Source organism: Spea bombifrons, chromosome 13, assembly GCF_027358695.1.
Source record: "Spea bombifrons isolate aSpeBom1 chromosome 13, aSpeBom1.2.pri, whole genome shotgun sequence".
Classification (NCBI taxonomy): domain Eukaryota; kingdom Metazoa; phylum Chordata; class Amphibia; order Anura; family Pelobatidae; genus Spea; species Spea bombifrons.
In genome coordinates, this window is record NC_071099.1 from 21,901,677 (window position 1) to 21,929,093 (window position 27,417).

At 47.5% G+C, this 27,417-nt stretch overlaps 2 protein-coding genes across 3 annotated transcripts in view; one reads left to right on the top strand and one right to left on the bottom strand.

Annotated features, from left to right (window-relative positions):
- Positions 1–27,417, bottom strand: part of TBCD (tubulin folding cofactor D) — a 53,704-nt gene that overhangs the window by 16,281 nt on the left and 10,006 nt on the right. For both annotated transcript variants that reach the window (XM_053453201.1, XM_053453202.1), the window contains exons 9-15: positions 25,201–25,246; positions 24,947–25,079; positions 23,521–23,654; positions 21,485–21,545; positions 21,163–21,237; positions 20,264–20,358; positions 3,493–3,649 (exon numbers count right to left, since the gene is read on the bottom strand). In XM_053453201.1, the coding sequence (XP_053309176.1) occupies positions 3,493–3,649; positions 20,264–20,358; positions 21,163–21,237; positions 21,485–21,545; positions 23,521–23,654; positions 24,947–25,079; positions 25,201–25,246 (701 nt within the window). The remainder of the gene's footprint in view (positions 1–3,492; positions 3,650–20,263; positions 20,359–21,162; positions 21,238–21,484; positions 21,546–23,520; positions 23,655–24,946; positions 25,080–25,200; positions 25,247–27,417) is intronic.
- Positions 11,773–18,264, top strand: ZNF750 (zinc finger protein 750). Its single transcript, XM_053453203.1, has 4 exons — positions 11,773–11,977; positions 15,560–17,116; positions 17,369–18,030; positions 18,071–18,264. The coding sequence occupies exons 2-3, from the start codon at positions 15,753–15,755 to the stop codon at positions 18,006–18,008; spliced, it is 2,004 nt and encodes a 667-aa protein (XP_053309178.1). The 5' UTR covers positions 11,773–11,977; positions 15,560–15,752; the 3' UTR covers positions 18,009–18,030; positions 18,071–18,264.

Below are 27,417 nucleotides of genomic sequence, written 5' to 3' on the forward strand. Positions count from 1 at the left end.
CACACCGCGGGCAGAGCGAGCCAGGAACCGACGGGCCGACCGGCCAGGAACCGACGGGCCGACCGGCCAGGAACCGACGGGCCGACCGGCCAGGAACCGACGGGCCGACTGCGGGCGATTGGCCAGGAAGGCGGCCATACGGTGGGGGAGATCGGCCAGGAACCGACGGGGACCCCGGGGACGGATTTCATGCTAATTACACGGGAAGGAAGACGTTCCCCGTCCTCAAAGTCTGCAAGCTAAACAACGAGAGCAAGCAGGGAAAGCGCAGAACCGATGTGGTCGCCGACTAGAAGATGCTCCGGTGAACGTCGGCTAATGGTTGCCCCCTCTCTGCATCGGATCTAAAACACCCCACATCACTCTGAGACGGTGCTGAACGTTTAGGCACATGACACCCGCAGAAAGAGCCCTTTGAGGCTTCCCATAAGAATGCTGTTTCAGGTAAAAAGGGCCAGTGGCCCCATCTGGTTACTAGTCACTGCTTCCCAGCGAGGGAGCGGAGATTCTGGCACGAGCGGGACGGCGCGGCTCCGAACTGGGACAAGCGTTAGCAGGGACTTCTCGTCAATACCGGGCGGAAAGGTGCTATAGTGAGATAAACGCGCCATTTAGCGGAAAATGCGCAGAGAGTTTAACCAAAAGGCAGACGTTTCCTACTCGGCTTCCAGCGACTCGGAGCAGGCACTCCGGGCTACGGCGCGGTTACTCCGTCCGCTGCGGCTCGGCCTACATATAATTACAGATTCTGTCAGTATTTCCTCCCCTCCCAGGTGTGGGTTTGGAGGTTTAAATATATTAAAGGAAGGGCAGACCCAGAACCGGTTCTGCAGAGCGTTACCCGCTGGGCCGCCGCGTCATCCATTGCCGGGAAATCATTCCTTACGGAGATTTTTGCTTGTGTTTTTTTAACGTTTAGAGGAGAAAATATTGGAAATGCTGAGAAAACGGGCTTTTATTTTCCATCAGACGGGATCTTCATCGATCTGAGCACCGAAACGTATTTACAGAGCAAAGACTCACCACTCGGCCCCCGAGCTTCATCCGAAACAATCACCGAGCGCTCGGTGCGGCGGGCAATACTCGCTTAGTAAGCGTGCCTGGAGCGAAACGCGTCTGGCATCTGTCTGGCGACAGACCAATAAAGTTTTAGAGTTGACAATGCGTAACACGGGGAGTTCTGGGTTTCCCTTGTAGTCCTGTGGAGGACCCCGGGGGGCCGCATGTCTCAAAGATTCAATAGAAATGATTCATATTCTATAAGAAATCCAAAAATAACTAGAAAAAAAATGACCAAATCTGATGCGTTTTGCTTAAAAAAATCTTTTTTGGTGATGATTGTATTTTTAATCGTATTATGAAGAAAAAAAAGGTGCTGATTCATGAAAAACTAAAAATAACGTATTATTTGGTTATTTCAATTGTCTTTCCTGATTTTCCTCCGAAGCGGCGGTGAGCAGAATCGGCAGCGTATCCATGGAGCGGCACGCGTTGCCGGATGCTGTTTTGAGGCATTAACCCGCTTTTAAGTGAATTTCTTTGTTCTTGGAGATTCTCTCGGAACTCTTTGATGGATCCCTCGGCTTTCTTCTCTCTCTCGGTTGACACCCAAAAAATCATTGTTTTTGGATTGCAATAAAATCTTTTGATGGTAAAAAAAAAAACATAAAAAAAAAACTATCATCAACGCAGCATCGTCTAAAAACGGCTTCCTACCGAGCCAGAGACCCCATAATCTCCCGGGGACCCCGGAGCCGTCAGATGACCTGAATATCGCTTTATGCTTCTTTTCAGAGTAACAAATGTTACAATGTGAAAAATAAACATAAAACGGTTACCAAAACGGAAGCAATTCTGGGGATAAGAGTGAAACCTGAACGAATCTACATGAAGCCAGAGAAACGTTTCTGCAGCCAAACAGAACCCCATACATAGAACACAGAACCCACCGGCAGATCGGCCCCATTCGGCCCCCGCCTAGTCACCAGTTCCTCCTGCTGTAAAGACGCAATCATTAGCCTCGTCTTAAATTCAGGAGCCGTATGCCTACCCCATGCATGTTTAATGCCCTCACTGTATTACCCTCTACCACTTCTGCTGGGAGGCTGTTCCCCTTATCTGCCACCTACTCCATAAAGTAAAACTTCCTTCCATTCCGGTCTCTTGTTGTAATTTTTCTCCTCCTTTGGAATAAACTTCCCTCCTGTACTTTGTTACATCCCCGTATGTGTTTACTCTCTCTCTCCTTTCCCTCTCTTATTTCCTCTCTCTCTCCCTCTCTCCTTTCCTCTCTCTCTTCTTTCTTCTCTCTCCTTTCCTCTCTCTTTTCCATTCCACCCCTCGTGTTCCAAAGTACTCGACGTAACTCCTCAGACAGAAAGCTAGACTGTGACATCAGAGGCGTCGAGGTGATGAAATCATTGGGATGGTGGCTCTTTCAGGTCTAATCATAGAGTAAGGATGAAGCAATGGAATCAATCTTCAGTCCTTGCCTTCAAATTAGCACCTGAGACGTCCACCCAGTCCACGTGACTCCGTGCAACGGACTGACCGCCGTCCGCACGGCACGGCGAAGCCAAAACATGGCACCGGCTGGCCAAGTGGGCAGCAGAAAGGAGGCCGAGGGGCAAATAAACCTTTCAAAGCGGCTGCCGTGTTATTGAATAACCGTTCGTGGTCAGGCAGCCTTCTAGGTGTTGGACTACATCTCCCATGATGCCTCAGTGCAGTTAAACACCCGGAGGTCTGCCGCAGAGGAACGCTTTTGGTTGGTTTTCCGTGACTTTCGTCGTTATATAATTGTCTGTGCGCAGGGAGTGTCGATACCGGGGCTCTCCGCCACACCTGCGGGAGGCTGACAGCGCTCTCGGCGTCTATTAAACGCGCCGGCTAAATGCTGATATTTTCATACATATTCCCCACGCCCTAAACTCCTCACACAAGCGTAATCAATTCACTTTTGTGGGATGATTCACATCATTTAAAAGCCTTTAAACGTCGTCGTCATCCTGACTTAAAAAACACGGCAATAAAGAAGGAGCCCGACGCGCGTCCGATAAACCCCACTGTAAGAACGGAGCGGGGCGGAATAATTAACGCTTCCTGCCCACTTTCACAAACCGCGTCACCAGAGCTCGGAACCAGAACGTCCGCCCGGCGACCCAAAGCACGTCCCGGGGGCTCGGAACCAGAACGTCCCCCCGGCGACTCAAAGCACGTCCCGGGGGATCGGAACCAGAACGTCCGCCCGGCGATCCAAAGCACGTCCCGGGGGATCGGAACCAGAACATCCGCCCGGCGACCCAAAGCACGTCCCGGGGGCTCGGAACCGGAACGTCCGCCCGGCGACCCAAAGCACGTCCCGGGGGCTCGGAACCGGAACATCCGCCCGGCGACCCAAAGCACGTCCCGGGGGCTCGGAACCGGAACATCCGCCCGGCGACCCAAAGCACGTCCCGGGGGCTCGGTTTCTCGGCGATGCATGGGACTCACCTCGCAATCGGGTTGACGAAGGACTTCATCTCGAGCGGCTCGTAGGCGCGAGCAAACGCCCAGCACACGTAACACGCGGCGTCCCGGACGTTGGAGCCCACGCTGCAAGCGCCGCGCTTCTCATCGTAGATCAGGGCCTTTAGGATGACCGGAACGACTGCAAAAAAAAACACAGAGGGGGTTATTAAGATCCAGGAGATCTGATGCAGCTCCCCGTTTACGGACTCCGGCTCCAGCACACAGGGGGAGGAGGTTCTGAGTGGTGGGGGGCAGTTCTGGAGACCCCCATCTGCAGGAGGACATAGAAATACTGGAGAGAGTTCAGGGGAGAGCTAGAGAAACGGTTTGCAGGATATAAATTATCAGGAAAGGGAACTCAATATGCCCGGCGTGGGGGAGAGAAGAGGGGATAGGAAAGAGACATTTAAATGGTAGATAAGTGGAACAGCCGCCCAGCAGAAGTGGTAGAGGGTAATACAGTGAGGGTATTAAACATGCATGGGGTAGACGGCTCCTGAATCTAAGACGAGATCGACGACTGATTAAGGTTGGAGTCTTTAATATGCAGAAAAGCGAAATTATTTTTAACCTTTTGCGGTGCAGCCGGGGCAGATGGACTAAGTGCGGCCACCTTTTAACTCTCTAGTTACCCCATTACCTGTGCGGTACAGACAGCCGTGGACAGATAGCAGACTGCCTATTAGTAAAGGCAGAAATTCCGGATCAGCGGCTGAATTCCTCCGGCGCTCACACAATGCGAGGTGCTGTCTGCTTTCTGACCCCCCCAGGCTTCCTCTTGGCGAATCCCCGCGTAATAATATAACCCGCGCCGGTTCCGCGTGAGTGCAGCCCATAGGCGCAGCCAGACTGGCAACCAGGGGCCCGACGCAGCATATGCATGGAGGGAGCTTCTTGACTGTGAGAGGGGCAATAGTCGCCACGGCGACCATCGTATCTGCCGAGTGCAGAGTGACACGGAGAATAACATATGATGCTTCAGGGCCGCACAGCTCCCCGAGGGTCACAAACAGGCCATGAATTCTGTTCCCTGCCTGAAAACAGGTTTCATGGGTTTTTCAGACACCTGTGCTCCAAAAACTTGGATTCGGCCCTCGGGGGCCAGGGTCGTGCAGCCCTGATTATTAGGGAGGGTAAACCGAGCAAGAATGGGGGCAATTAACGGTCAACTAAGTGCAAAGTATCCTTTGGTCGTGAAAGGGTCAAACAGCCACCTGTGGCATAGCAGGAGAACCGGGAAACTTCTTTAGGCTTCTAGAAATACCGTTCCGCCATTTACTCCGCCGAGCGGAGATCTCGTAAGTCTCAAGAACGCTTAGTCTGTCTTCACTGATTAAATATCCAGAGGCATCGAGCAAACCCTCGGAACCTGGCAGCTGCAGCTCCAACGCTTCTGCTCACGCGCGTTCCTTACTAACGCAAGCCCACCGTTTAGTGAACGATCCCCTTGGCTATTACACCTCGTTTCAACGTTTAGGAATTTAACGTAAAATTTGCATATCACTCCAAAAAGAACGCTGGAATGAAGCAACATTAACCCCGCCTCGTACGCCTCGATTCACAGGGTTACCCTGTTGTCATCCCGCGCCCGGTATGCCAGGGGTTAATAACATCACTTCTTCCGATTAGTTAGAGGCTCATAAGCTGCTCCCAAAAAGGCCGAGAGACGTTATTTGCGTTTTCCGCATCCGACCCGACAACGAGCGCAAAAACCGAGGCGTTCAGAAAATGCCGTCGGACCGGCTGCCGGAATGTGTACGAAGTGCCGGGAAAGCGGGCCCGGGGGGGGGGCGTGGGGAGACCATCACTCTCATCACTCCTGCTGCTGCGAGCGACACAGAGCTGCAGCTCCTGGCTGGGATTTGGCGGCGTGCCGTTCGGCCCCCGGGGACACTCGCAGCATCGCTCCTCGCTCTCTTGCCGGTGGGTGCGAGGAGGTCTCGAGCGGCGCGGACCCCCGGTTTTGTTAATTGCATTTTTGTGCAGATATTTGCAGGCAGGTGGCATCGCCGCCCGACCCGGATGTTTACCGGCCGAAAAACAAAAATATCGGATCCACCGGAAACGCCTTAAAAGGCTGCGGCGGAAACCAACGAGGGCGTTTTAAGGATTAAGGCAGTAATAATAAATGGGTCACACGCCTCGGTCCGCCCCGGCTGCGAGTACAAAGAGCTCAACCCTAATAACTGGCAGGACGATCGACTAACGACGGCTTCCTGCAAAACCGAATATATATAGCTAATAATAATTATTATTGCGCAAGGCCCCGGGACGCGCCACTGCGGGCTAACGTTGGTGACAAAAATACATCATGCTTGCAGGCAGCTCTGTGATCTGAGCCCAATCTACCAGAAAAACTATGGAATGGCTCGGTCTTAGTCACTTAGCTGGTATCTCTGATTAATGAGAGTCTATGGAGGAAGGGACTTCATTAGCATCGCCATAAAGCATCAGCTCAGTGTGGTGATTGAGCTGGGAAAGTCACCCAAAATATCACATGACTGACAGCAACGGCGGCTCCAGATTAAAGGGAGATTATTGGAGCAAAATTAGATAAAATCAGGTTTCTGTTACCGACCAACATTACTGTATACAGCGCTGGGGTTATAATACTGTATACAGCGCTGGGGGTTATATTACTGTATACAGCGCTGGGGGTTATATTACTGTATACAGCGCTGGGGTTATATTACTGTATACAGCACTGGGGGTTATATTACTGTATACAGCGCTGGGGGGGGTTATATTACTGTATACAGCGCTGGGGTTATAATACTGTATACAGCGCTGGGGGTTATATTACTGTATACAGCGCTGGGGGTTATATTACTGTATACAGCGCTGGGGTTATAATACTGTATACAGCACTGGGGGGGGTTATATTACTGTATACAGCACTGGGGGGTTATATTACTGTATACAGCGCTGGGGGTTATATTACTGTATACAGCGCTGGGGGGTTATATTACTGTATACAGTGCTGGGGGTTATATTATTGTATACAGCGCTGGGGGGGTTTATTACTGTATACAGCGCTGGGGGGGTTATATTACTGTATACAGCGCTGGGGGGTTATATTACTGTATACAGCGCTGGGGAGTTATATCACTGTATACAGCACTGGGGGGGTATATTACTGTATACAGCGCTGGGGAGTTATATTACTGTATACAGTGCTGGGGGGGTATATCACTGTATACAGCACTGGGGGGGTTATATTACTGTATACAGTGCTGGGGTTATAATACTGTATACAGTATTCTACGGGACTTGCCCTTTAAAGGTGCCGAGTTGCCCCCCCTGTGCAGGCTGTAAAGCTCGTGGGAGTCGCTCTCCGCCCCGGAAAGCTTATCCACCTGCTAAGCTGTGAGCGTCGGACGGCAGCTCGCAGTCACCACTAGCTGTAGCCCGGAGGCATTAATACGCACCTGCTGGATTCCACCTCCCAACCCGAGAGCCGCCTTCCAACAGAGCTGTCCCGACGCCAGCGCCTCTCGCCTTCCCCGCATCTCTTACAACATTCGGGGGGGGGGGATATCATTTCAGTGATCGGGGAAACTTTAGAACTTGACATTTTGTGCAGAAAATTCTCTCTTTTTGCCCGGTTGTGAAGCTTTTGATTAACCCTCCGAGTATCAGAACATAAAGCACAGAAACCAATTACACAAACAGACAAAATGATACGAAAGACTAAAACAATACGAGCGGTCAGAGAGCTGCCTGCCGGCGGGTATTATATCTCCTGCATTTAGCTGCATGCCGGCGGGTATTTTATCTCCTGCATTTAGCTGCATGCCGGCGGGTATTATATCTCCTGCATTTAGCTGCATGCCGGCGGGTATTATATCTCCTGCATTTAGCTGCATGCCGGCGGGTATTATATCTCCTGCATCTAGCTGCATGCCGGCGAGTATTATATCTCCTGCATTTAGCTGCATGCCGGCGGGTATTATATCTCCTGCATTTAGCTGCATGCCGGCGGGTATTATATCTCCTGCATTTAGCTGCATGCCGGGGAGTATTATATCTCCTGCATTTAGCTGCATGCCGGCGGGTATTATATCTCCTGCATCTAGCTGCATGCCGGCGAGTATTATATCTCCTGCATTTAGCTGCATGCCGGCGAGTATTATATCTCCTGCATTTAGCTGCATGCCGGCGGGTATTATATCTCCTGCATTTAGCTGCATGCCGGCGGGTATTATATCTTCTGCATTTAGCTGCATGCCGGCGGGTATTATATCTCCTGCATTTAGCTGCATGCCGGCGGGTATTATATCTCCTGCATTTAGCTGCATGCCGGCGGGTATTATATCTCATTTATCATTTACCATCCCACTAATAAACTGCCTGTTTTAGAGAAACGTGGGACGCGCATCGCTGTTGAATGTAAAGGGATTTGGACAACAGGTTCATTTTAACGAGCGCCGGCCGGGATCAGGAAGCAGGTGATGTGGCTCCTGCGGCCCCTGCAGAGTAGTACGCTGCCCCCCCCGGGTGTGTTCCAGCCCAGGAGTTCAGCCTTTTAAAAACCTCCAATTAACAACTTTTAATTAAAGCAATTATCAATTTCTTCACCCAGCCGGGTAATGACATTAAGCTGTTGGATCTAAAGACGCCTCTGGGGAGCTTGCCGAGGACCTCCGTCATTTAATAGATAAGGTGAAGAAGCACTGGATACATTTTCAATAATTTCAGAAATCCGTCTTCCGGAATGTTCTGGGGTTTGGTTTTAGATGACCGGATAAACCCACGGCCGGGGTTACTGTATGCAGGGGGACAGGGGTTTCCACAGCTGCAGTAAGAGGGGCTGCACATTGAGGTGAGCTATCAGGGTGCCTGTTCATTTAGTGACATTAATTTACTGAGAGGGTGATACAGCAAGGGTATTAAACATGCATGGGTTAGACATCCGGCTCCTGAATCCAAGACCAAACCAACGACTAATTATGGTTTCAGTCTTTACAGCAGGAGAAACGGGGAGACTAGAAGAGGGCCGATGGGGGCCGATCTGCCGGCTGGTTTCTATTGAGCCCTAGCTGTGCCCTTGAGTCAGTCTGTCCCTGGATTGTGATATCGGTGGAAATAAATATCAGTAGAAAACATTCTTTCCCAATCCTTGCACAACGATATCGCTGCTCTGTCATCAGGAACGCAGCCCATTTAATACCACGTTATACAATATATCCTTCCAGACACTGCAGGGACAAACAGCGGGTGAGGAAGGGCCGGCACGGACTTTCTATGAGGCTTTGTGCCCCACTGCAGGGTATTTGTGTAACTGAGTGGGGCATTTAGAAGAAGAAGAATGGCTTTCATTTCCCCCGGTTAGTTTATAAAGCCGTTACTATCGGGGCTATTAGGGCTGTAGAACCCTGCGATCCCCTCATACCCAGCAAACATTCCGACCTCCTAGAAAAGAGGGGCAACAGGGGAGGAGAGAAGCATCAGGGGAGGACAGAGGGGTATATTTGGGGAACAAAGAGGGACTGGACAAACTAAATATGGACACTTGGGGGATATTTTATTATAAGAAATCAATAAATAAAACACCAGTATATTGTAAGACGCCATGTGGCCGATCTTTACTGCGAAGCGTAACCGTGCCGACCGACGCATTTTCCCTGTCTGAGGTTTGACAGTTGAAGAGCCGGTGTCATGGCGTGATGAGTTTATTTGCTCTCAAACCCAAACCAGTAATACCAGTAAGCTAGGATTCTCTGCGAATAGCTCAGCCCCACCTGCCCCCCCCATCCCTTCCACACTGAAGCAATGCGCAGAAATCACTGCCGGACTCTCTGGTGGTGAATGGGTTAAATAACTGCCCCAACTGCATTTGGGGACCTTTGGCTTTCTGGCCAACGCAAATAATGATACAGAAACACTTTAATAAAAACGTTTCTAGAGGTGGAACGCGTGCTGCGCAGGAGGATGGATGCGCGAGGGCTCGGCACATTAACACAGTATAATCAGTCTCCGACGGCGGACCGCAAACACGCACACAGGGGGCGCCGCACCGGCCTGGGGTACGGATCTTACCGAAAATAACTGGATACAAATACCCTGCATGACATCATCAACAAATGTTATGTAACGTTTAAATAATAAAGGGGCAGCTTTGGATATTCTACATCCTGAATATGATACCCTCTAGATTGTAAGCGCCTGTGATCAGGGCCCTCCTCGCCTGTTGTTTCTGTAAGTGAAATCATTATGTTACTTGTTATGCCCTGTCTACCCACTGTACAGCGCTACGGAATATGATGGCGCTATACAATAAATAATAATACGAGCCTCACACAAGCTTGCCGGAGGAGACACCGTCATGTAAATGAACTCAAAATACCAGCCAGACTCTAATAAGATCAACTTAAAGCCCGGACTTCCCAGCTTAGCAGGGACCAGGAAGCGCGGCTCGTCCGTAATACCCAATTACTCTGAAATCAGGCTGGAGCCATCCACTAATACCAATTAATCTTTGATAAGGGGCTTCCCCAAATCCCCCCGCCTTAAACCCCTTTCACTCAAATCTCCTGAAAACATGCTCCGGTGAAAAGGGCCGGCAGGAGATTTACTAACAAGTATAATCCGTGATGTCACTGTTTGAAATGACCTAATCATACTCTAAATAAGTCTTCAGACACGATTCACCCCACGGGGGCCGCCGAGTGCTTCATATTCTCCCCGCAAGCTGAGCCTACATGATGCCAAGTGTTACGACTAAAGCAGATTTTAGAGATTTTTCACCCAAAAGGCTCTGCCAGACTCACCGGGATCGCCCACCAAACAGCGAGCCGTCCGTCGACAGCAAGAACTGTGCTTCTTAGATGTCAGTTCGCTGCTAACACCCTCGTTGCACTGAAAGTGTTAAACAGCCCCTAGATACCACCATCCAAGACAGACTCATCCATAGCTAGATCACAGATAAGACCCCCAGGACCCCCCCCCCACTGTGTCAGGGACAGTACAGGTTACAGGTAAGTAGTGCAGTCGCCATGGTAACCAATGAAATGTTTGTGCTGATTGCTTATCAGGTTGTACCAGAGCTGCCCACAATACCAAACCCCGAAGGAACATAAAGCCTGTGATTTCCCAAATAAAGTCCGTGTTACTTTTCCTGACTCGCTTCAAATCCATCCTTAAAAAACCGATTCTGGACAAAGGAGCTAAAAAAACAATAGTTTCTCCACGGGAACAGAGGCCGAAATGTGACAAAGAGAAGGCGGTTTCACCCCAAACATCCTCTTTCCCCAAAACACCTTTATATTCACAACACGCGATAAACGTTCCGAGCCCCTTATATCTCCTTCCCAAATCAGCATCAAAACCTCCCCCAACCGCACACAATATACGACTTTACATCTTCTGACACAATTCGCAAGATCTCTAGCGTAGACTTAAGACGATGACATCACTAAGGCAACACACTTTTGTTGCGTAGACTTAAGACGATGACATCACTAAGGCATCACATTTTTCTAGCGTAGACTTAAGACAATGACACCAATTGTAAAGCTGGGGTAGACAGAGAAAGACTGAAAGCAAAATGTCGATGGCAGCCGAGCGCGATTATCTACCCCGTAACCAGAGCGATCCGAAAATTGGCAGAAGAATTTATATATATATATACATTATTAAAAAATATATATATATAAATATATATACACACACATAGACACATATATAAATATATACATACGCATTTTATTATATATATATATATACACACACACTTTTATCATATAATTATATATAAAATGAGTCTCCAAGATGGAAAACGCTGGGTACGTTGGATGTGGTAACATTTATGGCCGTAATTACATAGATATGAAAATCTTGGAAACGATCCAATAAAGAGATGGGCGGCTGGAAACACTTTTTATTTTTTTTTTTTTTTTTATCGACGGGGTATAATTTCCCTTAAAAATAAAAGTTTGCCTTCTCCCCCCCTTTAGCCGCCGCTGCGCAGGTAGGAATCATGTTTGTTAATAGTGTGTGTTTTTCTCACGCTCTCGGACAGGCTTTGGCAGGTCTGTTACCTCCGTTCACCCCACGCCGATAAATAAAAAGATACAGAACGCGCGATCTGGGGGTCTCTTCAAACCGTATTTACAGAAAACAGCCATCCGGGGCTTTGAAATCTATACAGGGACAGAGCCCACGCCATGGTAAAAGAGCCCGAGACAAAACAAGGCTCTGTTAAGATCTGTCCGTTTGCTTACGAGTAAATACCCAGAACCGGCGGAGATCGAGTCATTCGCTGGGGTGGATGAAGTGAAACAAGTACTGATGCAAACACATGAACTGTTGCTTGGGGCACGAATCTGATCAGGTGCATCTACACGGCCCCGGGGCTCGGCTCTCGCTCCTTAAAACCCTCCCAGAGAGACACGGTGCTGCTCACTCCTTACCTGGCCGCGGCACAGAACAGGTAGCTCTCCCCGCTCCTCCCCGCGCTCCTCAGCTGGTAAGTTTCTCTTAAAGAACTCTTTTTATTATTATTATTGTTATTCCTCCCCGGATAGAAGCTCGCGCCGGGGGGCTCCTCTACAATAGACTGTATGTAGAAATGATTTAGGATTTGCGGGGAATTCTCTGCTCTCGCTTTCTTGGCTGCTTATATAATACAGCAGGTGCTTTGCCCCGACTTCTTTCCTATCAAACATTAGCAACAATATATCGCCGATTCCTTTCAAATCAGGCAAAAAATAACAATATTATGTACTTTATTTGTATTTTGTTACATTTTATTTACATTTCAACACCAGAGTCATTTTTTCTATTTTTATTTTGTCTTTTAAAACATATTTGTGGGTTTTAGTGATTTTTGGTATTTTTTTTTAAAAGGCAGCGACGAGATTTTTTTTTTTTTGGGAAACTTTACAGAAACTTTCTTTTTTAGCTGCAAGTGAATAGAGTTTCGGTTTAGAGTAAAGCTTATCAAAAGCCTGTCGTGAAACCAAGGCTTAGACACCTGCTGGGCTGCTTTTCCAGGCTGCGCTGAGAGATACGGATGTTATATATGTCCCCGTGTATACGCACGGCCCTTAAACGCACCGTATATAAAAGCTGGGATGCTCAACAATTCATATCATATTTATATATATATCACAATATAATATTATCTCATTAAATACCACTTTCAGGCTGTGATAACCCAATCTGGCAGGTGAATTCCCAGCACTGGATATAGACTATGAGCTGTCCTATTATTATTATTCATTTTTACTATTTATTCTTATTAATATTCATTCTTATTATTACTATTTATTATTAATTCATATTATTATTATTAATTCTTATTATTACTATATACCGGTCTTATTATTATTATTACTATTATTACTATTTATTATTAATTCATATTAATACTATTTATTAATTCTTATTATTACTATTTACCGGTATTATTTTTATTATTATTACTATTATTATTATTAAAGGAGCCTCTGAAACAGGTCAGGCTGAGTATGAGTGAAACCGCCTGCTGTTGCGACACGCAGGGCTGGGTGACAGCGGCATGTCCCCGGGTTATGCAATAAATGCCACATCACAAGCTTTGAGATGAGCTGATATGCCCTTCCAGATCCTCCCTGGTGTCCCTCCTTAACGAGAATGGGTGCCACCAAAACTATTTGTGATATTCCGATTACGAGACGGGTAATTAGGGTGACTCAGGTATGCAGAACACACAGCGACGGGCGTCAGGAGCCGCCAAACCTCTATAACAAGCCAGGCAGACTGTGCCGCGGCACGATCCCGAACGTTCCGCGCGGTCGGTAAGCTTGTTCTAGATCATTCGCAGCATAATGGATAATAATAATATAGAGGGGAGGGTATTAAAACGTTCGTGCGCCACGCTTTATTGTGGGGCTTAAATTAAGCATTATCAGAAACCTGGTGCAAAGTGATTATTTTAGGGGACTAGATGCGATTTGTTTGGGGAGGAAAAACATGCCCCAACAGATACCGGACAGAAACTCCTAACGTTTACGCAAACAATGGGATGCTCTCGGGGGCTTTGTCCCCTCTGAATGGAAATGCAGAATTCAAACAGTTCCTGCGAACGGCCGGACTGGGAAAGTTTGGGGATTTGTTTGTTTTGACAACAGTCACCTTCAGGGGTAATTAGCACAGGAACTGTCAGGAGCTGCCCTGAGAACAGCAGGCGGAAACTGCCCCGGCCGTGCGCGGCCTCACAGCACCGGCCCGGACCGGGGGACGCGGGATCCAGAACAACGGCTTCTGTGTGTGATCGTAGAGATCGGATATTTAAAAGGGTATACACCCATTATGCATTCACACGTACCTATATGTATGTGTGTGTCTGTGTATATATATATAACATTTTATGTTTATGTATTATATACTTTATATTTTTTAAGTGGTTGAGTAATACCCTTTTTTTTTTATAACACTATTTTTTTATAACACTATTTTCCTAAAAATAAAAGAAAAGTATAAATATAAAATACATTTTAATACACTTTTGCATCCTTTAAGAGGCAGAAGCGTTGCTAATCCCTCTGGTTCCCAAAGGGTTAATAGATGTCCTAATGTGTGGACCTCTCTCCGGTACCGATAGGGTTAAAACCACTGAAACGAGGCAGCGGACGCCGTTCGGGGCACTAGGCCACTGTAAAGCATACGGTCGGGGAGTGCGTGTTAACACGTGCTGCCTCTCACGCCGGGGATCGGATCAGATCTATCGCTCAAAGCCCAGATAAGACTTTTCTCTAGAAATCGGTGCCCCGCGGCTCCCAGGCAATTAGTTCGGCTGCCGTGAAGACGTATCTGTCAAAAGTTTTGTAAGAATCATCATTAAAAGTATGATGCTCGGAGCTAGTGATGAAATCACCTTTTTTTTTTCCTCTCTTTTTTTTCCTCCAATTTTTTTTTCTTCATTTTAATCCTTGCCATAACACATCCAGATCCTGAGAACGCCGCTCGGCAGCAATTCTCACGCTTAAGACGTGGGTAAAATAATGGGGCAAGCTGTTACAAGCTCCCCCAACGTATCCGAGCAGCGCGAGGGAGCTGGAAGGTTACACAGCAGAACCGTGACTTCTGTTTAACCCGTCAGCGAGAAACGTGCCCACCGGGGCTTGGCCTCGAGAATACCCATTCGGCGTTTGCCAAAAAATCGTGGATCCAACCAGAAAGTCTGCGCGCCAACAATAGTAAAGAGAGCGGAAGGCGAGCCGAGCCGTTTGGTTACTTTGTTAACTTAAAGTTCCAAGAAACTTTGTGACAACTCGGGAGACGTAGAGCGCGAAGCTTCCGATAATCCGCCGACTCGGCCACAATTAGATTTCATCATTTTCTCCACCTGACAGATATTTACCGAACTGGAGATAAAATAGCCTCATGTACTATCACGTAGGAAGCGGAGGTTAAAGACGGGGGAGGTGTGCTGTTATACCCAATTGTCGCATCATTTTGCATGCGACGCTGCATTGTGAATAGCTCCGGCATGCAAGGGGAAGCATTCCTTTAACACTTCATGATAATTCTCTTGGGCAGGAAAGGGTTAAGTTTGTGTATCCCCCTACATGCTGCCCTCTGCCGGTCTCACCCTGCATATTACACCCCAGATCACCAACACTCCCTACTGAGAGGCTTCAGTGTTCTGATGGTCAGCAGGGGAGGACGACCATAATCCGGCCGTCAGGAGTCAGCTGCTGCAGCACCTCTTGTGACCCGGAGCGTCTATGCAGCCGCCGCTGAGGGAACCGGAGACGTTCTCTACCGGGATGGCTTTGTGGGTCGGTTTTAGACGTACTCTGCTCCTGTTGTGCTTAAATACGCCCTCGCATTCAATTTCTAGCACCAAAAAAGGGTTAAAGTGACATATTTGCCAAGTTTCCGTGTGTTCTTCCAAACAATTTGTATCGCAAGCAAACATTCCAGGTTTCAAATCAGGTTCGCCATAAAGCGCCATCTGTCATGAAATATCTCGTTATATATATTTATATATATATTTGGTACATTTTTTATGAATGCGTAATCTGGTGCCGATCACTAATTTCCTCTTGTTTGTCATTCACAGTTTCCCGTACTAAAAAGTGACAGTTGATCTTCTGGAGGAAGAAAAGAAAAAAAAACGTCAGTTTCTGATTTAACTGATTTTTCAGCAGCCGTTTGAAAAACCTGAAATACTGGAATTGTTTCAAAGGCCGGTACAAGGAAGCAGCTTCTGCTCGCAAGCGCCAGGCGGGTTCATCACCCGAGAGGGGAAAAAAATGTCTGTGAAAGAACGAAAGCCCAAAAAGCCTCATTACATTCCCCGGCCCCCGGGGAAGCCTTTTAAATACAAGTGTTTCCAGTGCCCCTTCACCTGCAATGAGAAATCTCACCTCTTTAACCACATGAAGTACGGGCTCTGTAAGAACTCCATCACGCTGGTCACGGAGCAAGACCGAGGGGTCAAGAGCCCAAAGTCCAACTCGCTGGAACCAAAGCAGGCCAACGCGGAGGTCTTCGTGAAGCCCACGGCAGCCGTCGTGAACGGGCAGAATGCTCTGGACTCCAAAGCCCAACGCGACGTGACAAGAGAGGAGGCGAAAGAAAACGTAGACTTAAAAAACGAGGCGAAAGCTCACGTCGAGAAGACGGCCAGCCTAAAAGAGGCAAACCTGCCGCCGTCAGCGGGTCACTCCTTGGTTAACCGGCCGCCTTCGCTGGACGGTATTGCACGGCCTTCAGCTTTCATGCCCGTTGGGGATCACAGGATTAAGAAGAGCTCGGAGGGCGTTCGCATGCCCGAAATTACAGCGTCTGGTGAACACCACAAAGCAGGACAGAGTGTGAGGCTAGCCTTCCAAGACCTCCCAACCCCATGGAAAACAGGACTGGTCCCATCTGAAATGAGCCATAAGACACCGATTCCTCGGTACGTGATACCAGAATACGCTCCTCGGTTTTACCCAGAACATGCCGTGTCTACCGTGTACGCTCCTTACCTCTTTCATGGAAATCCCCCCGAGTGCGACAATCCGATGCTCTCTGTCTATCCCGCTCCCGAGCAAAGACCCTTCCTTAGCCATCCTCTGCAAACCTCAGGACTATCCCTTCCCAAACCCATCAACCCATCGTACGAGTATTATAGACTCCTACAGCAGTTCCACCAAAACCCACAGATGTCGTGTGGGTTCTACAGGCCAAGTGAAAACCCGTTCTTGCCATACGGGCTGAAAGTTCCCCCCGCGCCTGGCCTTTCCAAAGACCCCGGCTCTCAGACCATGGAGAACGCGCACTTTATCTACCAGTCTTCAAGTCCACCCAGGCTGTACCCAGTGGACTTCTTCCCAAAGCGTAGCGAATGTCAAAGGGATTCCCTGCAAGTCAAAGACGACTCTAAGAGCGAACCAGAAATACTGAAAATGAGTCCCCGGGCAGGAACCGCCGCAACGGGATCTCCAGGCAGGCCGAGTCCAACAAGCTTCACCCAGAACAGCCAAGGCTACGAAGGAATCTTTGACCTCTCATTGAAGTCCAGCTCGGCGTTGGATAACGAGGAGAAGTCAGGACAAACATCTACAGCCTTCAAGCCGGTCCGGAAAAGCAAAGACCTGCAGATGGCGCCAAGCAGAGGAGACTCTCCATGGTAAGCAGGCAACAGCTTGGTTTGAGTCCACTTTTTTTTGGCCGTCATGGCGGAAAATGTAAATGGCGCACGATATTGTTAGGTTGGAGCTTTTACTAGAGGTCCAGAGCCTTAATTAAGGCGTTAAGTCTCTGTCATACTCACGGTGCCTTAAAAGCCCTGATGAGTAGAGTGTTTTATGAGGAGGCGATTGTGCAACATGTTTAATTAGCGTTTAAAACACAGATTAATGGTGTTGTATTTTTCTTCTAGCTCTGAAAATGAAGACACCCAATCCCACCCAGAAAGATTCACCGCTGGCTCCGACGGCATGTCATTAATCCACGAGGAAGACGCTGCACCCCTGAACCTTTCAAAGAAGCAAGAGGTGGAGGACAGAACAGGCTACGGCTACGTCCGCACCGACGCATCAGAAGGAGAACACGGGGGACCCGAGGAGACCCAAGACATGCCCCTCAATCTGTCTGTAAAAGACACTCGCAACAGCCCCTCGCTTCGCACCGAGAGCCCCGTGTCACAGAGAGGCTCGTCCCCGAGCCACCAGATCCAAGTTAGCCCAGAGAGAGACATCCAAACGCAAACTTTGGGGGCCCTCGGAAACTGCGACGAGCAAAAGCAGTTCGCTGCTGTGGCCCTTTGCCAACTGGCCACGTACAGCCACGGTGCAGCGGTCAGAACAAGAGAAGATGGCTCTGAAGATCCAGCCCCGGAAACTCAACCCGCTGCCAGCGACGTGCCAGAGGTCCAAGAGGCGGACAGTCAAGCTAAGCAGAGAGGACAGAAGCGGGCACATCCCAGGGACCCTCCGAAACCCCAAACATCCAACAAAAAAGCCAAAGCCGCCGACTCCAGCCGAGTGTGCTCCCTGAGGAGGAGACCACGGGTGTCGTAACTCGCGGAGCTGCCTGCGGACTCTTTAACCTTAAAAAGCGAGGGCGCGGGTGAACCCGGCACCGAGAACCGGACCGACCTTGTACTTAACGGACCCTCAAACCTCCTTATAGTATTAGCCGCAAGCAGCAAACTTTGATCTTAAGCTAAAGGGCTGTTTATGCGCAACTTTTTACCGGAATGAAGTGTTTAAGCACTAAAAAAACAAAAAAAAGGTTATTTGAAGTTATATTTTTACCTGTAGGATACAGGTTGCAAAAAAAAAAAACAGATAAATTAACTTCTTTAAAGGGAAATTAACAGACTGCACTGTATCGCCAGCTAACATTTAGCTGCAAGTCCATAAGCCATGTGTAGCTTTTCACCTATTTAATTTGTAAATTTATTTTAAAAAAATCTTATTATATTGAGATACTTTTCTAAATTGAAATGTGAAAACGTTGTTTTCTTTGTACAGCCGACACTGATTTTGAGGAAGAAAAGCAGGATATTTATAATTGTAATTTATTTTTGTATAAAAGATGCGATGATGATGATATGGGTGATGGGTTTCCCCCCCGGATGTATTATAATTCCGTCGCCGTTGTTATACGTCGTCGCGGCGTTTATTCACGTTATTTGTAGAAATGGTTTGAATAAACAGTTTTACGTGTGAATGAAAAGTCATCATTTTATTTTTGGGGGGGGTGCACGGCCGTCGTATTATTAAACTGTTCTCAAACTTTTCTCTGATCCGAGCGATAACGAGTTATTTTAATATTAGGACCCAAATATGGTCCAAAAATAAATAAATAAATAAAAAAAAACAAACATATCACCTAAAAGCAACAATACTTCACAAGTGGTATAACTCCTGTCTCTTGGCTCATTCCGCTCATCTGTCTCTTGTGCGGAGCCGATACTCCCAGCATGCACCTGACTCCCTCTCCCTGATTTGTTCCTCCTTTTGGAATCTTTCTGTTTGTTAACGTGTAACTTATCCAGACATTATTTGTTCCCCAACTCTATAGGTATAACAGGTTCTATTTCATAAAAATCCCCAGACATTTTTCCTGGGTCAGAGGCTTAGCTATAATGTAAGAAAGTTTTACAGATACATGGAACAGCCTCCCAGCAGAAGTGGTAGAGGGTAATACAGCGAGGGGATTAAACATGCATGGGATAGACATACGGCTCCTGAATCTAAGACGAGACCAACGACTGATTAGGGTTTGAGTCTTTACAGCAGGAGAAACGGGCGACTAGACGGGCCGATGGGGGCCGATCTGCCAGCAGGTTCTGCGTTTCCTAAAAGTTGATCAAAGTAGGTACATAAAATGATTCCCGATGGAAACCTCGGTGTCATTGAGGATAACAAGAAACTAAACAGAGAAGAACCATTTAAGTTTGAATGCGAGTCAAAGCGAGTCTGTAAGGCTGTGGGATCGCCCCAGGGCAACACAAACCGAACTTGTTACCCATGAATAGCTTCGGGTAACACAGCCTGGCGAAGAACGTGATGTATACAGCGCTGCCACTGCTTCCCAACACAAACATGTGATATATATACACAGATACACCGGTATATATATATACATACATACATATATATATATACACACAGACATGGAACGGCACGTATTCTGGCAGCCATACACGCCACCCATGTACACCCTGACCTCACCCAACTGCCCCGGGCAGCACGGTCCAGGACTCACACCTACCAGCTAGGGGCATTTCTTAGAAAAAAAATGTTTCTTTGGAAAGAAGCCTCCAGTAAACATACTTTCTGTATCAAATATCAGTAATTCTGCTAACCAGAATGCCAAGAGGGCAACAAAATAGCACACGGTCCATTCCAATTCGTGGTGTTTTAATTGACTTTCCCGAGAAAAGAAATGATTCTGGGGTGAAACAGCCTGACATATCCTCCAGCACATTACCCCAAATCGCTTACTTAAACAAAAAAGCAGATCTGAGGCGTTCACGGGTGATATTTTGTTTATCTAACCTGTTTGGGCTGCTTTCGTGTTACTTATGTGTTAGCGTGTCTAGCGTGTCCCGGTCCCTTTAAAGAATGTTATTTTAATGGTTTCTTAACTGTGTCTGCGAAAACATGGCAGTGTTCTAATTCAGAACACGGGGTGGCCAACGGGAAGCCAGCAGCACACGTGTTCTGTACATGCCATCTCCTTCTCAGCCAATCACAACTGACCAATATCACCCATGGCCGCTCGGAGGCCAAAAGATGTCTTCCCCGGGCCTCTTAACACTCACCGTCTGGAAGGCGTGATGGAAGCAGAAGACCTCTTCGTCCTAATTCAGCCAAAGCCAGACAGCCCCCATGCCAGGCGTTATTAGTCTCCTGAAAACTGATCATATAGCGTATTAAAATCAAGCAGTGCGGAGAATTGGGGACAATTTAAAAAACGGTGACTTTCCCATTTTCTTTCGGAGTAATGAATTTAGTAACGTACGCATAGCGGGTGTTAAAACCACAAAAGCGTTTAAGATCTTCGGCTGGCGTTAGGCGACAGCTCGCAATGAACCGCCACGGATATACAGCGCCGGCTAAGAAAACATTTACTGAATGTAAATAAATACGCACTCGGTTTGTTCAGGTGGGAAGCAAACTCCCAAAGTTCTCTCCAACCTCTTTAGCTGGAACGTTTTTAAGGAAGCAGGAATTGCATTTATTTTTAAAATGTAAATTAATGAATGTAATTAAAGTGGCCGATGGTCCAGGGTGAAACCTCGATCCATCGCGCTGGTCAGTAGGACGCCGGCACGGGGGATCTGAAAGGCTGCCGACAGCCAAACAACCCCCCAAATCAAAAAGATCAGCCATCGCAACCACACGACGGCCATCGAGGGGCCCCTCGCTGTTAAAGCTGGTGGGAACCGAAGCTTCACGAGAACAGCGTCCCCTTATCTCGTTAAGTTAACCGATCGGGTTGGTTTTCGGGAAGCCTCCTGTCCAGGCTGCGAGCGCGAGCCGAAGACCAGCATTGATATTCACACGTTCTGGTTTTTCTAGCTGCTGTTTAGCTCTGAATCTTTAATGTTTCCATAACAAGCCGAGATTTAGCACAGAAAAAAAAATAAGTACATATTTTGCTCGCAGCAAAGATAAATAATAATAAAAAAATACTAAAAATATTATGTTTCCAATTTACCTAAAACAGTCGAGGACAGATCCCACAACATCGTCTGCCAACTCTTTGGGGAGCCTGCCAGTTAGTCTGCCGATCCTAGAGGAGAAAGAAGGGTTAAAATCGTCTTAAAGGAACAGACGCAGCGTCCTCGATTCCTGATATATTAGCTGGAAGGAGAACACAGGGCAGGGAACACAAGAAACTCGGCAAACACGCTTGGTGAATGCCCACGGGGCTCAACAAATTCGACAACAGTGATGTTTACTCTGCCAACTGCAAGAGACCTTTAACCGCCGGGCCAAAAATATATTAATCTTTTAACCGCAAAGGAGGATCGGCCTACCCTTTTGCCGCAGACCATCTGACAATGGTGTCTTTGTCCTTCAGTCCAACCAGCAACTGTTCTGTGAATAGACAAAAACGTGAGAACGTTCCTGTTAGTTTATCAGGAAAACAGAACATTCGGAACTTTTCTCAAAGTTGCTCGCTTTAACACCTTTGTAACTGTTTGCCTCATTCATTCTTATTGCCGGGAGCACGTAATTGTCATGTGACTTAAAAGCAGACACGGACAGGTCGCGATAAGCCGTAGGAACCCATCGCCATGTCACCGATACATCATTCCCGTTGTTTGGGTGTCAAAGTTATCAGTACAACAAAAGTCAAAACCCAAGCGAATGTCGGGAATAAGATAGACTTGGGTAACAGGGTATTCCATCACATTGTTTTCAAACGGAAGAGCTCAGTTCAGTTAGTGGCAAAAGGCCCCTTACCTAGTAAAGCACGCTGTTGAATATAAGTGACTGATAACCGGTGTCACGCCCTTGGGGGTGATTTTATCGGCATTTTGCCCTTGCCGCCTTAAGACAATATTACTGGCATTATACCCCGATTAGCCTTTTAGCCTAAAAAGAGCTCCAGCTGAAAAGGCGGGCAAGGAGAAAATTCTTCATACTCTCATTCACGGGCGCTCTGTACCCTCTTGTTAAACATTTGTTTGCAGAGATTTATGATATGTAAGAATCTTCCCACGGGCTTTATTATCTAGCGCATGATTAAAGAGAAAAAAATAATATATATATACGATGGGTCCATATACATGATTTAACTATGCAAGCCTAGCTGGTATCCGCTCATTCAGTATGGATTCATTATGGATGGGGGCCGAGGCCAACCCATAAAATGCTTATGCAATATCCTAGCTCTGACAATGACATCATAATGCAGCAGCACTGGGATATGTTGTCACATGGTGATGTTATAATTGATATTATTCTTATAATTATTATAAGATACACCATTTGTTAGGGTTTGCCGGGTTGTTTGTACTTAACCCTTTGTGTGTCTTAAGTGTGATCCACGCAGAGCTCTGTTTAACACCCTGAATAAAAGTAAAAAAAGAACAAATTGTCTCAATGACAGAGAATGCGCTGCTCTCCCCGACAGGTGGTGCAGACCGCGGGTTACCGTCAGCTTCCATGAGAATGTTTACAGAGCGAGAGGACCTATTAGCCTCCTTGTATAAACTAAAACGTTCCGAAGCATTGTGTCCGTCAACACAGCCGAAGTGAGGAGGCGCAAGCACAATGCTGATCGCGTATCACACAATTACCCCTTTCACTCCACAATCCCTGTCTACACAGAAACAGGGCTGGGAAGCCACAGGCTCTTTCAAACAACGCAGACGGAGCGTACATGCGCGCCCTGAACCCCGCAAAGACAATCGCAAAGACAAAAAAAAAGCTGCCTCAGCAGAAACCGTGATACGAGTCGGCTTCACGAGAAATAAACAAGGTACAGATCATGCGAGAAGAGCGAACCCCCCCCCCACACACACACACATAGTGTGACGCGCACACAAAATACAGATACAATCGTGTCGATTTTTAATCCAAGGACGGGAAGAAAGCACAAAAAGGATCCCTCCATGCTGGATCTACCCCCTGAACAAACAGCCTGCGTATTACCCAAGCTGCCGGTGGCCAAATGTGGAATTTGAAAAGACTGATATATATTATACATTATATATATATATATGTGCAGCAAATAAGACTTTGAGAAGCCGTATAGAATAGGCACGGCCCGTGGACGTGTCTCTGTGATCACGTCTCCTCCGGGGTCACAAACCATGCCTGTCTTTCTCGAGACACAGCCCGATTCCTGGAAGTAGATGGAGGAAGAACAGACAAACATACGCTTTCTCAGAAAATGCACGTTTTTGGCCTCTCCGGCATGTCTAGCATTCCCCCGGCCCTCATACTTCTGCAGTCAGGGTGACCGAGGACAAAACCGAACACAAAGTATTTGGCCGAAGGGTCTTCGCGATCATCGACTCCACGAAGCTGCTGCGTTTTCCTTACCGATGCCCACCCAACATACCTACAATGTTCTCAATCTCTTCGGGGATATCGTACTCCTCGTCTTCCTCCGGCGAGTGACTCGGCTCCGGCGCTTGGGTGTCGGAGGGAGACTGCAGTAAGTTGGCTGCCAGACACCTGGACCCGCGCTGATACCTGCGTGACACGGAAAGCACATGGTAAGAACACACCAACACGCCACCATCAACTTTCATACCATATTCACACATCCAGAAATAAACAATAAAGCTGCGGGGGGATTAAAATTACAGACTCGTCATAAAAAAAAAACTTTCTCCAAAAGTATATTAATTTGTACTTTTCTGGGAGTTGCGATAGAGAGCGATACTAACCCAAAACGCATTCTTCTCACGTTCCGGAGGATCAAAGACCGTTCTCTACATACTTCTGGTTTAGTTTAGGGAATGTTTTATTGTGCAGTTATGTTAAATTTTCATGGACGCCTCTAAATTATTCCAAAGACATATCAGTTATATTAAATATATACATTATGAATCCTAAAAGGGCGCTGCGAGTGCTGCATGCGCACGTGAATCATTTTATTAATAATATTATATATATAATATCAGGTGGAAGAGAATAAAAGATGGCGGAAATTATCAAGAATAAAACGCTGCAAACCGCAAGCCTTCCAAATTGCCCATTATATATATATATATATATATATATACGGTATATACAATATATACACAACATATATAATATATATATATATAAATATATATATATATACGGTATATACTATATATACAATATATATATATAATCATCACGAACAGTATATGCAATGAATCGCACAGCTTTATTGTTCTGCTGCTGCAGGGGCCAAATAAACATGAATCCTGAAATCTATGTGTACGCCGCGTGTTATCTGCCACCGGAAAACCATTCAGAACAAGATCTGAGCGAACGAGACCGACTCTCACCAGGGGGCAAGCGGGTGGAAAAGGCTTCCCGGCCGACTCCCGAAGGGATATTCCCTCGGCTGACATGAAACGGAGGGACTGGAACCGGAAAGATGGGGTATATCAGCACGGGAAATCTAAGCTCGTGCCTGCGGGAACTACAATAACCCCAGAGGAGATCCGAGCGCCTGAGTCTGCAGGAGACGGCGGCTGCCTGCGCGCCCGGCCCTCGCAGCATCACCTTGTATAAAGCCCAGCGGCACAGACTGCGGGACAGACGGGAGTTATGAGAACGCGCGCGTCCGAAATGACAGCCATTTATTCTTCTCACCAACCCCGGTACGGCCCTCAATACGAACGATTCGATTTGGTACCGACCGTCGTTTCTTACGTTTGTTCCATCAGACGCGGCCCCCGGCACTGAAAGTTCAGTAAATTAACCGAAAGCGGGGTGCAGCCGGGCTCCGCATACCGAAACGGGCCATTTTCATGTCATTTGATGAGTATGTTTTATCCACCAACCTCCACTTGGCCACCTTGGTTTTCAGGAAGGTGAGCCCGAGGCGCTGAACCAGTTTGGTGCCCAGCTTGCGCAGGATCGTCTGGTTGCTGTCGGATAGTCTGCAGCTGTCCAGGGCGCTCAGGACGGCGGACGCTGGGAAGAGAGAAGCGAGGGCCGGCTGTTAGAGGGGGCGTCGCGGGGATAACTTTAATTGGAAAAGTAGATAACAATAAAACAACTAATCTTTAATACCAATAAAAACCAGGCCTCTCACCGTGCGGCAGACAGTCTTCTCTCTTCCCGTGTTTGAAGAGCTGAGCCTGAAAAAGAAATTGTCGGCTTTCAGACAAAAATACACCTTCTGACAAAAATTTTATTCTGTGCAACCCCCCCCCTCGGCACCAAAACCTCCTCTACGCGAATGTAACCCAAGCCCTGCCTGTGTGAATACACAGAACCCGACGGCAGATCGGCCCCATCCGGCCCCCGTTGTCTCTCCTGCTGTAAAGACTCAAACCTTAATCAGTCGTTGGTCTCATCTTAGATTCAGGAGCCGTATGTCTATCCCATGCATGTTTAATACCCTCACTGTATTACCCTCTACCGCTTCTGCTGGGAGGCTCTTCCACTTATCTAACACCCCTTCTATATTCAGGAGCCACACATTTATCCCATGAATGCCGTGTATACCCAGCCACGCCGAGATCACACACCATGCTACCCAAAAGGCTAAACCCCGAACGCTCCGTTATTACACACCCTGATCATGTCACGAGCATGCAGCCCGGCGACTCAGGGGCCCATGTAGCTTATTTCATGCGTGTGTGCTGGGGGGGTTATCATGGTTGTGATATGATGGCCGGAGAAATACCCATTTGCCGTAAGATGGCAGAGTAAACACTCCTGACCCTGCGGCCAAACGCGGGCGCATCGGAGGCTTCACATTTCTGAAGATTGACTCAGCCACATAAAACACAATATTAATGCCCCGGCCGCTCCGCGATGACCTCATTATCTGCATTCCGGGAACGGGCGCCGCATTCCCCAACGTTCAGGTTAAACACAGAGACGACCCGATTCCCAGCCCGGAATTACCGGCCCAGCGAGTCGCCGAGGCTTCTCGTCCCGCAGAGAAATGTTTTCCATTCCTTCCCAACACCGGCAGAACTTTACAGATAAATAATAAGCAGCCGCGGGAAGAAACCGCAGCCCTTACATTCGGGAGCCGTATGCCTATCCCATGCCAGTCTAAATTCCCTCGCTGTATTACCCTCTACCACCTCTGCTGGGAGGCTTTTCCACTTAACTACCACATTCTCAGCGAAGTAAAACGTTCTAGTTTTCGGAGCACGCTCCATTTACTGACACTACGCCTCGCCGTGACCCTCCTGCTCCTCATCCAGTGTTGACATACACATCGTAACATCACTTTGGGAGACTCAAGTGACCTCTCTGATAAAGAGGTCCGGGGCCCTCGGGAAAGAACATACAAAGTGGTTTGGGCGCGCGGAGACAGAGAGGCTCTTCAGGACAATGTGTCAGAAATGTTCTCGCCATCAGCATAAGAAAACCCAGCAGCTCCCGAGAGGATTAACCTGATAATAGGCGAGTATTTAACACACAATGAGCCTGCGAGTCGCGCATGTATGGAAAGCACAATCCATTGCATGCGACAATACACAGTATTAGCAATATAAACACACAGGGGATAGGCATACGGCTCCTGAATATTTAGAAGTGGAACAGCCACCCAGCAGAAGTGGTAGAGGGCAATACAGTGAGGGGATTAAACATGCATGGGATAGACATACGGCTCCTGAATCTAAGATGAGACCAACGACTGATTAAGGTTTGAGTCTTTACAGCAGGAGAAGCGGGCGACTAGACGGGGGCCGGATGGGGCTTATTCTCTCTTTTTCTGTATTAAGGGGCTCAAACAGTAAAGTCACTCGGGATGAAATCACAGAAATAATATCTCTGTTACATTTCCTCGGGCAGCAATATTTTGGTTCTTTTACACAATATTATTTTTCTGGAAGGCAGCGAGGAGGTTTCATTTAAAAATATGTATTTTTAAATAAATAACAAACAGGTGAGCGGAACTCCGGTACGGATACAATGTATCCAGAAAGTGACGGCAACAACGTGTTTGAATGTACGTTAATGTGTTTGAATGTACGTCAATGTGTTTGAATGTACGTCAATGTGTTTGAATGCACGTCAATGTGTTTGAATGCATGTCAATATGTTTGAATGAGCGGTAAGGATCCAGAGTTTAATCAGATTAGCACTTTTTTGTATTCCGGGAGCTGGCTTTGCGGGGCAGATACTGAAGCCCCGGGGGGGTATTTTGAAAGCAGTACTAATTGTAATAAGTGCCTTAAAAGGGTATATTAGTGAAACCGTCATTAACAAAATTAGGAGGCCACACCGGCTTTGTAAAAGAGTGTCGATGCCGTCTCATCAGACCTATTCATTCATTCCTAATTTC

Bases quoted from the DNA above. Each gene is read 5' to 3' on its own strand.
- ZNF750 (XM_053453203.1), top strand. From the start codon at position 15,753: ATGTCTGTGAAAGAACGAAAGCCCAAAAAGCCTCATTACATTCCCCGG. The intron at 17,117-17,368 runs GTAAGCAGGCAA...TTTTTCTTCTAG, and splicing joins AGCAGAGGAGACTCTCCATG to CTCTGAAAATGAAGACACCC.